At 40.1% G+C, this 16,335-nt stretch overlaps 1 protein-coding gene across 4 annotated transcripts in view; it reads right to left on the minus strand.

Moving 5' to 3' along the window:
* Positions 1 to 16,335, minus strand: part of SMAP1 (small ArfGAP 1) — a 200,278-nt gene that overhangs the window by 20,623 nt on the left and 163,320 nt on the right. For all 4 annotated transcript variants that reach the window (XM_027057469.2, XM_053222603.1, XM_027057471.2 and 1 more), the window contains one exon: positions 12,152 to 12,242. In XM_027057469.2, coding sequence (XP_026913270.1) covers positions 12,152 to 12,242 — 91 coding nt within the window. The remainder of the gene's footprint in view (positions 1 to 12,151; positions 12,243 to 16,335) is intronic.

A 16,335-nucleotide genomic window follows, 5' to 3' on the forward strand; every position in this document is an offset into this window, starting at 1 on the left:
AGAAGCAATACATGTTTTCATTAGGTTTAAAACCATATCTAAAAAACCTAACAGACCACAAAATTATTTAGGGTACTTATGCTAGAATATTCCTTCCTTCTGCCCTTCTCTCTGGAAAAACATCCTCCTGATCTGGTCAATGCACAGTTCACAGGACACTGGTGGTTTTCCAGGGCCACAGCTGCTATGTCTGGCATTTAGTCAGCACATTTCCAAATTTGTTTTATTTCACAGCATATGAACTTTGAAGAAGAGAAATTTCCCTGTAGGAATTTTCTACTTGACAAGTAAGTAGAGTGCTTTTGTGGGGGGTTTATCCTTTAGTTGGTTTCTTTCCAAGAAAGGCTTTTAGAAGCAAAAAACTTAGAAAACAAGAGTAATATATTCATCTCACTCATCATATAAAATTTGAATGTATATGTTACTAGAAAATTAAGTAGGGGGAGCTGCCTGGATGGCTCAGTTGGTTGAGCGTCTGACTCTTGGTTTTGGCTCAGGTCATGATCTCATGGTTTGTGGGTCCAAGCCCTGTGTCAGGCTCCACACCGACAGTGCAGAGCCTGCTTGGGATTCTCTCTCTCTCCCTCTCTCTCTGCCCCTCCCCATTCTCTCTCTCTCTCTCAATAAAGGAAGGAAGGAAGGAAGGAAGAAGGTTATGTATTCATAACTACATCTAACTAGCACTGTCAACTCATTTACACTTGGCCATTGTGAAAATAAGTTAAAGCGTGTATTTCCTGAAACACAAGCATGAGTGAGAAAACTTTAAAACTTGCCCAAAGCTATATATTTCCTTTCCAATTAAGAAAAAATGAGGGAACCTGTATCTATTCCTCTATACACTTTGGAATTTAAAATTATTTAAAATAAAACTATGAAATGTTTAGGCAGAAATTTCCCCAGATTAAAATGAGTAAGCATAATTTTATTTAAATATATTTAAAAATATTTAAATATACCCTGGGCTAGATTTTCATGACCAAGATCATACTGATTCTTTGCATGATGCCTTTTAGAGCACTGAGGACCCGATTCTCTCAGATACCTTCCATGGTCCACCCCAGCCACACACACCCCTCTGTGCCTGACAGGCCTGCTGTTCAAAGCCTCCTGGCAAGGGGGGCCAGCTACGCTGCAGGGCACATGCAGTGCATGGACGACCACAAGATAGAAACCCTGCAGGAGGGCTTTCTACCTCTGGTGGCAGACTGAACTGAAACCTGTAAGGTCACGTTTAACACCAGCAATTTATGATTCTTCTCAAGCATTACGCTTAGAGCATTTGCTCAACCTTGAGGATTCTATTCTCAGATGGGGTTTTCTACAAAAAAAAGAAAAAAGCAAAAAGCGCTACTGGATGGAAGTATTAGTCTGGGGGGGATTATCCTAACCAACTGCTAAGCAGTCTGTCCATTTCTATCATGTAAAACTAAGCAGCAATACACACACACACACACACACACACACACACATAAATTAAAAAAATAAAAAAATTTAAAAAATGGAGACTAGCATAACTGTGTAATTCCCAGTCCTAGAATAACTACACAGGTAGAGACCGTGAAGAACACCACCCCCCACATGCTCTAGAAACTGATTTAAATTCTCTTCTAACCTAGGGGTACACATTCAAGTCAAGATGTTTCTGAGACTGCAGTCTGCTTCGAGTCTAGAGCATTCAGGGATTTTCAGTCTGGCCCTTAGTGAAAAGGAACCTTAATTAAGACATTAGGTAATTTCCAAGACTAGTAGGTAAGTGATAACCAAGTATCTGACCCCCTTCTGGTATTAGAGAGTAAAACACTGAATAAATCATATTTGTACAGGCTTCAAACTAGAATACCTAAATATGAAGCAGTTCTTGCAGGTACAATCAAGAATATAAGGCAGAGATCAGCAAACTACAGCCCACTGCCTATTTTTAAATATTTCTGAACACAGTCATGCTCAATTGCTTATATATGTGCTTATAGCTACTTACATATTACAAAGTGGTTGTGGAGACCATGTAGCTTACAAAGCCAAAATATTTGGCCCTTTTCATAAAAATTTCTCTAACCCTTGCTATAAAGCAGATAGAGAGCATTTTATGTTTGACCTTGGGACGGAGAGTAGATCAGGAAAGGTGAGCTGAAGAAAATAGGTTTAGCTTGAGTCAGTAAGTTGAAAAGAAGAACATGGACTCACCAAAGTGTCATTCAAAAGGAAGATCAAATTACTAAAAAATGATCTTAATGATTACCCTATTATGAGATTAAAAGTGATCCTGAATACAAACAATAAACTTTAGGATTCATGGACCCTCTGTGGGTGTGTAACTAAACTATGTGAGGGTTTTCTGTGTATTTTCTGCAAGTGCTTCAAGTTAATGCCTGTTCCAGTCTCATTCACATGAGCATATACTGTCATGTCTCCATGACCATAAATCATACTTCAAGACACCTGCTTCTACTCCCCACCATGTTTCAATTAACAAGGGAAAACCAGAGTCCATGAGGGGAGAGTGGCATGCTTACCTTGGGCAGCAGAAAAATAGTCTGCTGCCCAAAGTAGATACCAATAATCAACCCTGATTTATAATCACTGTTTTGAGCTAGAAGAGACCTTTGATTCTCTGTGGTCTCCTAGAGTTTCACAAACTCATCAAATGCCATGCATAACAAAGCTTTAAAAAAAAAAGTCAAAGTATTTTTAAAAAGAACTTAAGAAGTTGATAAACCAGCAAGACTGAAGAGGTGTTTGTATTCTAAGTAGGACACCCGTCCTTTCTGCTACAAAAAAAATCCATCAGCAAAATATCCCTCTTTCTGACCTTATCTCCTATCGCTGCCACCTTTGGAACTCTTCCAGTATATGATCTAAAACTGTCAGTCACCAGCAAAATCCCCTACATATATATCCTTAACTTCTTCTTCAAACATTCCCTTCACTTTCCTGGCCTAAATGAACCTTGGCTCTCCCCTAAAGACACCATTTACTGAAGCTCTCCACTGTCGAAAACAGAGCTGTCTCAGGAAACTCACAGACCATGAGTGAGAGAAATAAATGTTAACTGATAGAAACCAAGGAGATTTTGGAGTTGTTTGCTGTGTGGCAAGGGCGGCTATCACAGAAAGTGATACCAGAAGAGGGGTGCTGCCATCACCAAACCCCAAAATCTGTGGTACTGGCTTTGAGATTGGGTGGCAGAGGACGGGGAAACACTTATAGGATCTTGAAAAATGGAGACATGATATGTGCAGTGCAAGAGTTGGTAAGCAGTCCCCAGCAGTCACCAGGAAGATGGGAAACACATCAAATGAAGTTCTAGCAGAGATGCCCTAGTTGACGCACAGACCTGAAGAGGAAGAAAAATCGTACTGATGTACACTGCTGAGCTCTGGAGGTTATTTACTATACAACAGTACTGCAGCCATAGTTGAGTATTTAAGGCCAGTCACCCCATTTGTCCACTAGATCCCAATGGCTATTCAAGACATTGCTGTAGCAATTTTTCTTGTCCTGAATCAGCAGATTTTCCTGTCCTACAGGTTCATTCCAAAAGGTAAACATCCTATAATTTCAGCAAATCATATTGGCTCCACCTTCAAAATATATCCAGAACCTGATTACTACTTTTTGGAGAAGTGAATAAAGTACTGCACCAAAAATGGCAGTTGAGGCTAAAACAAGCTCTTGTCTCTAGCTTAGAGACCCCTCCTCAGGATTCTTTTTCCTTTGTTTGCTGTGCGCATGAAAACCCCCACAGATATGGAAACTGACAACTATAAATTACCCTTCCCTGCTTGCATTCGGCGCTCAGATCTTTCGAGAAACGTTCTCCTCTGAGCCCTCTGGTGTTAAATAAATCTCCGATCCACCAAGATCTCTGAGTGCCGTTTGGTTTTTCTGCCGGCATACCAGCCTGGTTCCGTAACAAATTTGGTTCCCTGACCAGGAAACCCAACCGTGCTGGCCCATAGCTGCCACCGGTTTGGGAGAATGGCAAGGCAGTGAGGGAATGAGGGATGGCAAGGAAGAGTACATGCCCTGTCTGAATTTCAGCAGTCTTCTTCTCGGTTGCCTCCGGCCGGCCCGCTCCACCATTCCCACCGGACTCGAGGAGACTTGGCAGGTGAGGACCTGGACCCTGCATTGGAACCAGTAAGGCTGGGGCCCAGTCTAGTGAGGCCCACTCACAAATGTGGAAGGGGGACCTGATCACTCCCCGAGGCTTCATAAGTCTCCCAGGTAGGAATTCTATGGGAGGGAATATAATAACCTCTGGTGTGTATGTGAATGTGCAACTCGGTCTAGCTTGCTGCAGAGTTCAATTCTGTGGCTCCACGGGCAGGTGCCCTTGGGGACCCCAGGGGCCCACAGAGTCTGAGTGGGCCCGTCTGCTATTCCATCATGGATGGCACTCGGTCTATGGCAATATCAGAGTGGTTTCTGATCATGGGTTGCAGGGCTGGGACCTATGGGGCTGAGCGTCACCTGGGTTCCTTCGGGACATGGCCAGGCAGGCATCTGGCTGGTCTCCTCATTGGAGGGGGTGCCCTGTCCCTCTGTCTTTGTGACTCTGCCTCACAGGAGCATTATGGGGTCAGGATGGAGCAAGGAGAACCAGGCAAAGGTTTTAGGAGCTTTATCCAGAGACTCACCCAGGGAGCCAAAGAAGCAACCCACCGCTCCGATAATGTTCCCCTCTTCAGGACTCATCAGGCTCCCTTCCCCCTTCCCTGAGCTTGAAACTCCTCCCCTGGTTGGATCTCCACCACTGCCAGGTTGCTGCCACCACAGCCGCGCATTTCTCTTCCCTTTCCAGGCCAGAGAACCCTCCCCCACAAGGACTGAAGGCCAGATTGCATCCTCGGCCAGGTGCAGGCACTCTCCAGATGCCAGTCCACATCCGCTGTTATCAAGAGGCTCTCAGGGGGATCAGAGTAGGGGAGGTGAGAAGGCCATAAATATACCTAGAAGCAAAGGGGTAGGCCCAGAGCCTCCTTAGCAAGGGTTCAATGAACCTACTGCAAGGGGAAAGGACATCAAAAAGAATAAGTGTCCCAACCAGGGAAAGTCCCAAAAACCCAGCCGAAATCAGGAGGAACCTGGAGAAGGGGACCTTATTGGTTTGGCCGAGATAGAATCAGACTAAAAGGGACACTGACTCTCCCTCCCTGTTCCTCTGTCTAACAGGTGTGAGGGATTCTCCTTCATTTCCCAGGTTAACAGCCCTAATTGGAGCCAACGGTGGTTAGTGTACCTCGGGACAGGGACTTCAAGGAATGTACCCAAGCAGTTGCTGCTTCTGCCTCCCGCCCCCCGCCCACCATCCCCTCATGCTTCCACACCAACGTGGGTGTGGTCCTATACCATCCTCAGTGTCTCAGGCACCACTGGTTCCTCCTCCCACCCTCCAAGTCAAAGGAGCAAAGTGCTCTACCCCTTGGACCACCATTTCAGATATCTACACTGGTGCCCCAGATGAAAATTGACAATGGGGAAAAACTGATTGACTTTTAGGAGGACGCAGGTGAAACATATTCAATGTTTAAACTTTTAAGTTTATTGCACCTGTCTTTAAACTTATCAGCAAAAGTCAAACAATCTCATGTTATCTATGTTGCAATTTGTTAATGATAATTAATTTTGTCTGTCTCAAAGTTTTCATGGGTAATTGTTAAGATAACTTTGAAGGTCCTTGGAACCTGAAACTTTCCAAATAGGATGGGATGCTAAAGCTTTGAATATTGCATATAGATATGTGTTTTTAACATCTTATTGCTGAGAAATCAAGGCTATTCGGACCTACTGAAAACATGCTTTGTACTTAATTGGTTCACAAATTTACCATCTAAAAAAATTCTGATGTAAATACCTCCCAATTGGTTACTAAGTCCTCAATTGGAGACTAAGGTTTCCTAAGAGTTAAAATTCTACTAAATGTAAGACTGATGAAAATAAAGAAAGCAACTCTGTATGTAGGGAAATAGGAGGTATATAAAAAAGATATAAAGAATGGAAATACAGTTTTGTTGAGGGTAAAAGAAAGTAATTTTGTCTTAAATGAGACTGGTTATTTGAAAAGAAATGGCTTTGGGACAAAATATGAAAGCAAAAGAAAGTTGTAGAAGGTTGAGATAAATGGAATTTTAAAAATACACTGATATAAGGTTGAAATTCTGCTTTTCTCCCTGCTCAAATGACAATGTTTTGTTGGACTGTTGATCTGCTCTTGATAAGACGATGCAAACAAAGGTTTGTCTTCCAGGAAAACGAAAGTTTTAGGTTTCATCTTTATCAGGTCTTTGATTACTTAGTTAAAGCTTCTCAATGTTAAAGGAGCTAGGTTTTTGTAACAACTATATAATGCTATACATTCACCTTTAGGATCATTTATTGCCACCTTGGTTGAATAAATACAGTTTTAAGATTTTTAATGATCTGTAATCCTTTTTAGGATGTACTTATAACTTCCTAAGCTTTTAACAAGCTTCCAGGATTTAAATGGTAAATGAAGTCTTTTTGACCAATTAGACCCTTTTATTTGGGATGCTAATAAGTTCCTTGGAAAAGCACTGTCGTATAATGGTAAACCTTAGGTTGTACTGCACAGGTAAATGCTGTAACTGTCCAAATATATATGCAATTCCTGAAGTTTTAATGTTTTGGTATAAGGTAATCACTTAATATTCTGATTACCTGAAGTGTTATGTGTCACAGAAATAACCAAATTTCTTTGTCAATTGCATCATAGTGAACTCTCATCAGATCTTTAACAATGTCTATTTCTGAGATTTTGTCATTTATAATTGTTCTTATTCTCTCACAAAACGTGTTTCTTCTTCAAGGAGATTTGTCAAAAGGACTTTGGGGACAAATACGGGTATTTGACATCTCTAAGATTAATACTAAAATGGGTAAGAATTTCCAGAACTAAAAAGCTGCATTCAAATTGAACAAGAAATAGGAACATGGGATTAAATGAACTGAGGAAGATTATAGTTTTGTGATTCTTGTTGAAAATATTGCTGGTTCTCTAATGTTTGCTCTTCCAGATTAAGAAAACTCTCTCTTGAGATATCTATGATATACAGAAATGTCATAAAGTATTCATTTATAAATGCTTCAGTTTACAAATTTTCTCTGTATATAACTCCTCTGAAATTCAAAAACTCAGTGAGTATTCTTTCTTTTGTGGCAATTACAATTGTTTGCATAAATTCAATAAGAATCTGTTCGTCTTGTAACAGGTCACCATTGGAAATACTGGTTATTTTACCAAGGCTTTGACTGGAATGTCATATTTGAGAGTGGCATTCATAGACTCAGATATGACCAGACAGCTTTAAGGAACTAAGGTTGGCTTTATGAAACATGGAGCCATAAAGCCCCTTGGGAAGGTTGGCCTGATACCTTGCTTACAGAGTTCCCAGCAGCCTCACCAGGTGAGTAAAGAAGGTTACTTCCTGGCAGGTGCAGGAACCTCAGGATATCTTGGGGACCTCATGAAGAGGAATTTGCCCAATTCTATAGGTATTGTAGGCCTGTCTGATGGCAAGTATTTGGCTTGGCTTCTGGCCTGGAGACGCTACTAAAAGTTCAACCCAAGATTCCTTATGAAAGTTTCCAGCAAAGCAAACTTTAAAAGATCCTCATGATCAATCGCTATTCTTGCTGAGCTTATGTAAATAATTAGGCCAGATTTGTTAAGACTGGATTTGTTCTACAAATGCATTGGTCTCAATTTGGCTATCTCTGGAGAGGGGGGATTTTTGGAGCAAAAAACTCTGTTTCAACAATGCACCATTATGGATGTTAAATTCTAGTTATGATTGCCTTTAAATGTTTGTTGTTTGCCTAAACTAGACAACTTGAGGTAAACTTCAGGAAATTGTCACAGTATTTCATGTATAGGCAATCTTCTGTGCTTGTTATTCTATGGGGATAATAATAAGACCCCATAAACATATAATTATTTAAACAACTGGAAAACAGGATAGACCTCTAAATATGCAAACCGTATCTTCCCTAAACCTGATCTGACAGCTACCAGAAACCCGCCCCTTTCAAAGACTTGGAGGTGGACTTTACAGACATACAACCAAATAGAGGATTCAGTTTCAGGTATCACTCCATGGGTCCATTGCTCCAGAGCTGAGAAGGCCAACTCAGAGGAACCCTCAACCTGGCAAAGTGATCCAGATCCAGTCAACCCACTTAAACTGACCCTCAAAAAGACACTGATCCCTGAGATCTCCAGCCCTGCTCCAGCCACATCCCAGAAGCTGGGTGGCCTGTGCACACAGAAGCTTGAGGACTCAACATGTGGATTCCCAGGGGTTTGGATGCAACTCTGCCAGCCCTTGCCCCTCACTGGTGTCATAGCCCTGATCTTGCTTCTTACTGTTGGGCTGATAGAGACTGTACCAACAAGGTGGACATGGGACAAAAGATGAATGCTGGATCTCACGTACCTCCTCTGGATGGGAGGATTATTAAGTATTGCCTGTATATTATGATAACCTCTCTCAACCTCACAACTGCCACTTACCCACTTTTGCCCCCAGGATTGTTATATGACAATAAGGGGGTCAAGGGCATTCAGCACCTTCACCTCCCTCCACAAAGATTGCTACAAAGGAAAAACACCCACTCTCTGTCAGTTACCAAGTGCCCCATGGACTAAGTATTGGACTGTAGAGATAACCCAAAGTGTCAGGAACCCATATCACAACAAGGGCCTCCAGAGAGGGAAGCCAGCTTGCTACACTTACCTTCCTCAATGGGGGATCTCGAACGGGGGAGGGGGTGCAAGACAGGGCCCTTCAAAAAGTTATAAAGGATACAAGCCATAAGGGTGACCACTCCCCTGGCAGCCTACCAGGGTTTGAACCTGTCAGCCCTCAATCAAATGCTTACCAATTTCCCACTCCAGCATTGGGCCAACACTACTCTCCAAGTCCTCCAGAAAATAGATAATCACACCCAAACCTGCTGGATGTGCTTGCCCCTCAGCCGGAGGGCTTACTTAGCCACTCCGATCCCTTTGACCAGGGAAGCTCCTGAAAATCTCAAAACCAACACCTCTGTCTTAACTGGACCCCTGGCCACTGAGATACGTCTCACAAATGCCAACAATCTAATCTGTACAGTCCTTGAAGGTATGAATGGTACCTCTCTATGCGAAAGAAATATAACCTTAACGAGGAATACAACCCTATGTTCAACCCCTGGGGTATTCTATCTGTGTTCTAACTCGGCCTACCGATGCTTAGAGGCCAACTGGACTCAGATATGTTATTCCATCTTCCTAACCCCATAGATATCCGTATACACTGAAGATCAGCTCCTAATAGCCTTTAGCCCCAAGTCCTGGGCTAAACGGGCAGTTCTGCTACCCATTCTGATAGGAGCAGGAATTGTGACAGGAATAGGAACCGGAATAGGGGGCATAGGTTCATCCATAGGACTATTCCACAGACTATCTCAAGAGCTAAATGAAGACATGGAACAGGTGGCAGATTCTCTGGTAACCTTACAAAACCAAATAAACTCTCTGGCGGCAGTGATCCTCCAAAATAGGCAAGCCCTCGACCTCCTCACTTCAGAAAAAGAAGGGAATAGTTACAACTAAGGTTAAGGAACTGAAGGAAAGAATTCAACGTACACAACAGGAAAGTATCAATCAATAGAAAGGATGGGATCTCACAGATTGGGCATTCTGGCTTCCTACCCTGGTGGGGCCCCTCCTCTACATAATTTTACTTGTATCCATTGGCCCCTGTATACTGAATGCCATGGTATGTTTTATTAAAAACACTGTTGCTCACCAAACTACTGCATGTATCTTAGCCTTCCAAGGGTACCAACCTGTAAAACTAAAAGGTGATGCCTGCTAAAAGGTTTGTTTTTTTTTTTTTTTTAAAGGCATCAAAGGGGGGAATGTTGGAGAAGTGAATAAATACTGCACCAAAAATGGCGGTTGAAGCTAAAACAAGCTCTGGTCTCTAGCTTAGAGACCCCTCCTCAGGATTCTTTTTCCTTTGTTTGCTGTGTGTGTGAAAACCCCCACAGATATGGAAGCTGACTACTAAAAATTACCCTCCCCACTTGCATTTGGCGCTCAGATCTTTGGAGAAACAGTCTCCTCTGAGCCCGCCGGTGTTAAATAAATCTCCAATCCACCAAGATCTCCAAGTCCTGCTTGGTTTTTCCGCCAGCATACCAGCCTGGTTCCATAACATTTTAACTTCCGATGCCACCACCTACTCTAAGCCAGTGTCATCTCTCACGTGTATTATTCTAACAGTTTCTTACTGGTTTCCCTGCTTCCAGCCTTGCCCTGCTACAATGTATTCTTTTTTTTTTTTTTTTAATTTATTCTTAACATGGTAGTTACAATAATTCTTAAAATCTTAGGTCAATGTATGTACATTTTTGCTGAAATGTCTCCAATATATTTCCAGGACACTCGGAGTAAAAGCCACAGTCTTGTTACAACCTACCCCACACATTCCTCTCCCCTGTCACTATTCCACTCTGGCTATACAGTCACCCTTGCTGGTCCCTGCACATGATAAGTAAGCCACTACTGCAGAGCCTCTGCACATGCTCTTCTCTCCTGCTGGAATGTTCCTGCCCCACACATCCAGACATCCACAACTCCTTCAGGTCTTTGCTCCAGTAAGACTCAGCACCCTCCATGCCCTGGCCACCCTATTTAGAATTACAACTGCTCATTGTTGCTTTATCTATACAACTTACCACAGAAGGCCCATAATATACTTTACTTAACTGTTATTCCCTGTTTCCCCAAACAGAATGAATGCTCCAAAAGGTCTAGTACTTTTATCAGTTTTCTTTCATAGCTACCTCCCTAGTGCCTACAATGGTGCCTGGAAACACAGGAGACACTTAATAAATATTTGGTCAATCAATGAATGAATCTGTAGGATAAGGGTCGGGGCTAGCTTATATTTTACATTTCTAAGTTATAAACCAGGCACTTAGACTGGAAAGGAAATTCTACAATGAAGACAAAGATGCATATAGTTTTAGTCAGATATTTTCTTACCTTGGTATTAAGTCTTTTGTTCTTTTCTCTCATTTACAGAAAAGAAAATAAAATACATAAATTATACAGACTAGAATTCAACATAATTATTTCAGAGCCCCTGGACTGAAGTCCTATTTTCAAAATTACAGTTATACATACTACTTACTTTCACCATCACAGAAAATTTTTACCTATTGGGATATATTTATTTGCACACTATACCAGTTTCCTAAGAAATGAATAAAACATTCAATTGTAATTTTTAAAAGAGAAAACAATTTACTAAGAACAAAGCTCAAGTTTTAGAAAAGTAGTGAATGAAGTTCAACTAAGTATCCTTCTTTTTTTTGTTGTTAATCTTTCTCCAAACTAAAAAAAAAAATCTTTTACATTAATTACTGCTGAAGGCTCAGATATTACTAAAAATAACCATTTATTTAAAGCTATTTTTGTAGGAAGAGAAGAAAGATATCAAAAGAGCTGACAATATTTGTAGATAAGTACAATGTTAGCATTCCTTGAAGGGAAGCCTGCTTACTTACCAGGCAGACAACATGTATCTGTCAGTCATAAGAATAAATACGACATTCAATTAAAATGAGCACTTATTGTCATCAAATATATGAAATGAATGTACCCACTAGATCTAGGTATAAAGAGCATCACTTCAGTTAACCAAAATTAAATTTTATTTTAAACCCGCATATATTATAATAAGGCTACCCCATAATTATTATGCTAAGGGAATCCCCCAACAAAACTAAATAAAGAGAAGTGGGGGTGAGAGGGAAAGAGGAGGAAAAGAATCCTTACTCTTTATTTTAAATGTTGAAATGTCAGTGTACTAAGCCTTTGAAGATTTCTTTGATATCTCTTCCTTCCCCAAGGAACTCATTACTTGTATTTCAGCCGAGACAGTGCTGACAGATACTAGCTCTCTTATTAAAGACTTCCCTTTTTGTGGGAACTGAATACACTGATCATACCATTTTCAAATTCAGTTAACAGGTATATTTTGGCACACTAATGATAAAGCTATTATATTCATTTCAAGTAAAGACCTCAATTATTTTGTAACTCTTAAGGTGGTTTGTATCTTTTACTACTTACCAAGTCCTAAAAGATCAACAGTGGGCTCTGCAGTTTTTTTAGGGCTGGTACTTTTTTTAGGCTCCAACTGCTGATCTTCTTTCTTCTGCAGCTTTAAAACAAATAATCAGATTTACAAATTTTTCTTAAATAAGTTGAACAAGCCTTTTAAGCCCCAATTAATCATGCATATTTTTGATATTGTGTAATGAAGTATATGAAGCACAGAGTAATGAAGCCCAGAGAATTTCTTATTGCATAAAAAAAGTAAGCATGATCACTGAGCCTGAAATGACAAACCTTACATATTAGGATCCCAAATAGTAAATATACACTTTCAATCTTAATGTGATTATTCTTAATCGTACAAATCCTTTGTATGAAATTACACTTTAAAAACAATTTTTTTAATGTTCATTTTTGAGAGAGAGACACACACACAAAGCGCGAGCGGGGCAGAGAGAGAGAGAGGGAGAGCGAGAGAGAGAGAGAGAGAGAGAGCAAGAGAGCAAGAGCGAGAGAGAGAGAGAGAGAGAGAGAGAGAGAGAGAGGCACGGAGACACAGAATTCAAAGCAGGCTCCAGGCTCAGAGCTGTCAGCACAGAGTCCCACATGGGGTTTGAACTCACGGACTGCGAGATCATGACCTGAGCCAAAGTCGGATGCTTAACTGAGCCACCCAGGCGCCCCAAAATTACACCTTTTTGAAAAAGAATTGCATTTCCTATCATTTGCTAGCTACTGTTAATGCACTCTATTAGCAGATGCTGGACAGGCCTCAGAATCTTCATGAGCACACTGTTATTCCCCTCCTTCACAGTGCCGACATGTGAGACACCTCTGTACCAAGAAAAGCCTGATGAAATACTACCTGATATATTTTCTCCTGACTCTACACTATCAGCTACATTTTAAATGTAATGTTCTTCCAGTTCTCAGAAGCCGAAGTCAGTTACACATTCTAAACTTTATCTTTCTCATTTACACAGAAATGTTGTGTAGGACAGACATATATCTACTACATTCTCAACTCAAAAGCCTCTTTTTCCACTTTTTTTAAATGTAGATATAATTGGCATATAACATTATATTAGTTTCAGGTGCACAACATAAAATGATTCCATATTTGTATACATTATGAAATGATCACCATAGTAAATGTAGTTAACATCCAACACCATATACAGTTACAGAATTTTCTTTCTTAAGATGAAAACTTTTAAGACCTACTCTCTTGGCGACTTTCAAATAAATAATATGGTATTATTAACTATAGTTACCATTCTGTACATTACACCCATAGGAATTATTTATTTTACAAGTGGAAGTTTGTACCTTTTAACCCTCTTCACCCATTCTGTCCACCTTCCACCCCCACCCCTGCCTCTGGCAACTACCCATCTGTTACATGATCTGTTCCAAGATCTGATCCAGGATCTTGTTTGTTTGTTTGTTTGTTTGTTTGTTTAGATTCTACATATAAGTGAGATTACATGACAGGTGTTTTTCTCTGACTTATATATTACACATAGCATAATGCCCTCAAGGTTCATCCAAATTATCACAAATGGCAAGATTTCATTCTATTTTTTGGCTGAATAATATTCCATTAAATATACAGCCTACCTCTCTTAAACCAAGAAAGTAAAACATTTATTCATTCACTCACATTTATTTCTCAAACTATCCCCATAAAATCATTTCTTCTGCAACTACCTAAAGAATTCATAACTTGTTCCATGAGTGCATTTTTGTTAGCTAGACAGATATATAATTTCTAAGAACATATATCTACACTTAACTTGTTTTTAGTCACTACTGTCTCTTCAGAATTATTTATTATATTATATACTTAAGTAACCTACCATCCCAAGTATCAATGCTTTAATAAGCTTCTCAAACACAGAATTATCAGCCTGTAATACATAATTCTCAGAGGTTTAACATAATCCATTTCACATTCTTTTTTACTTTTCCCTTCCAATATTGGTAAGACTTACCTTGTATATAGCAAAGTAATTTGAAAGAAAGCATAGTTTATAGTAACCAAGGAGGCAACTCCTTCCAACTAAATACTTAAACTGCTAGAACTTCCTTCCTTCCCTTTTTTTCTTCCTGGACAACTTGCATTGAATGTATAAGCACTCAACACTTCAAGAAAACCTGAGGATTAAGTGGCCAGAAAGCACTCAAACTTCAAATACTCCCGAGTAGGTTCTAGCAGCTTCCTCATGTAGGTCTTCATTGATCTTCACTCATACCCCTCTGCCTGGAATACTCTAGATGTTGAGATATACATGTCTTATGCTTAGCAGGTACATAAAAATCTAATTCCTGATTTAACTTAAAATCAGAAAGCCTTAAAGTTGAAAATAAACTTAAACAATCTAGCCAAACTCATTCACTTTGCAGATTAATTGAGGTTCAGATATTACATGCCAAATAGGGAAAGAGTAGTAACTAAAGCTTATTTTTTGTCCCTCAATTTACAATTGTTTCTTTGATTATTTCCCTGAAACTTCTTCCCTGCAAAGAAGCATGGAATAAACCTGTGAGGGATTCCTTCCTATTTACTTTCTACATTCTAATAATGTGGCATTTTTTTTCAGGCCAAAATGACTTCTTTTTTGTTTTATGAGTTATTTTCCCACCAAATTAGAACTACCTTTTAAAATATTGCTGAGTATGGGGTGCCTGGGTAGTTCAGTAGGTTAAGCATCTGACTTCAGCTCAGGTCATGATCTCACAGTTTTGTGAGTTCAAGCCCCACATTTGGCTCTTGGCTGCAGGGCAGAGCCCACTTCAGATCCTCTGTATCCCTCTCTCTCTGCTCCTCCCCTGCTTCTTACTCTCTCTCAAAAATAAACAAATGTTTTTTAAAAAGTTTTTTTAAAAAATAACAAAAATTGCTGAGTATGCAATTACTCATTGTTTAGAAAGCAGGGAAAAGTCAAATCAAACAAAAAAGAGATCCTCTGGTAATCCTGACTCCCATCCTCAGAACTACTGAAAAAAGTTTGGAAAATATCTTTTCCTTCCAGATGTCACACATCTATATGTGTCCCAAGAATTTTCGTCTTTTGATTGCAATTGAATCATAATTTAAATGGGTGTTTATCAACCCATCTCCACAGAAAACTATATAATACTGAATATGTGTAGAGTTGTGCAGGGTAAAGAGAAACATAAAGGTAAAAATAAGGGGCATATCCTAAATACAGATTATTAAACTGCAGACATGGCCTACTATTGGGTTTTGACACCAAATTTATGGATAACAACTAGAAGGGTTTTTGGCATTTAAAAAGGTGAAACAGAAAACAAGAGTGCACTGTACACAGTAAAGTATTCATGAATTATTTTGTATATTTGTGTACACATGTGAACACACGCAGCCCGGACCATAATGTAACACGTATTTCTTACCAGAATCACAAGCTGAGAAACACTGCTCTAAATATTGTCTGCTCCTTTGCTCCTACAGAGGGTCAACCTATATGAGTAAGGAATGTCTACGCCCTAAACCTTACCAACTACTCCAAATAGAAGTGGTTACTCCAGATGGATTTCAACAACTCTTACAATTGGCATCTCATAGGTTGTCCCACAAGTTAAAAAGGCAAAAGGGTCGATCACTTTAAAAACTAGCTTGTATAGGGCACCTGGGTGGCTCAGTCAGTTAACCGTCCAACTTTGACTCAGGTCATAATCTCATGGTTTGTGAGTTTGAGCCTTGCATTGGGCTCTGTGCTGACAGCTCAGAGCCTGGAGCCTGCTTTGGATTCTGTATCTCCCTCTCTCTCTGCCCCTCCCCTGCCCACGCTCTGTCTCTGTCTCTCAAAAAATAAATAAATGTTAAAAAAAAATTAGGGGTGCCTGGGTGGCTCAGTTGGTTGAGCATCCAACTTCTGCTCAGGTCATGATCTCGTGGTCCATGAGTTCGAGTCCCGTGTTGGGCTCTGTGCTGACAGCTTGGAGCCTGGAGCCTACTTTCGATTCTGTGTCTCCCTCTCTCTCTGCCCCTACCCAAATCATGATCTGTCTCTCTCTCTGTCAAAAATAAACATTAAAAAAAAATTTTTTTTTAATTAAAAAAAACTATCTGGTATTTCTTCATTTTAAAATTATGCTGAAGCAGTATCATGAAACACTGATATGTGGCAGAGATAATTTGAGATCACTATTTTATATCTTCATAGTAATCC

This window comes from Acinonyx jubatus, chromosome B2, assembly GCF_027475565.1.
Source record: "Acinonyx jubatus isolate Ajub_Pintada_27869175 chromosome B2, VMU_Ajub_asm_v1.0, whole genome shotgun sequence".
Taxonomy (NCBI): domain Eukaryota; kingdom Metazoa; phylum Chordata; class Mammalia; order Carnivora; family Felidae; genus Acinonyx; species Acinonyx jubatus.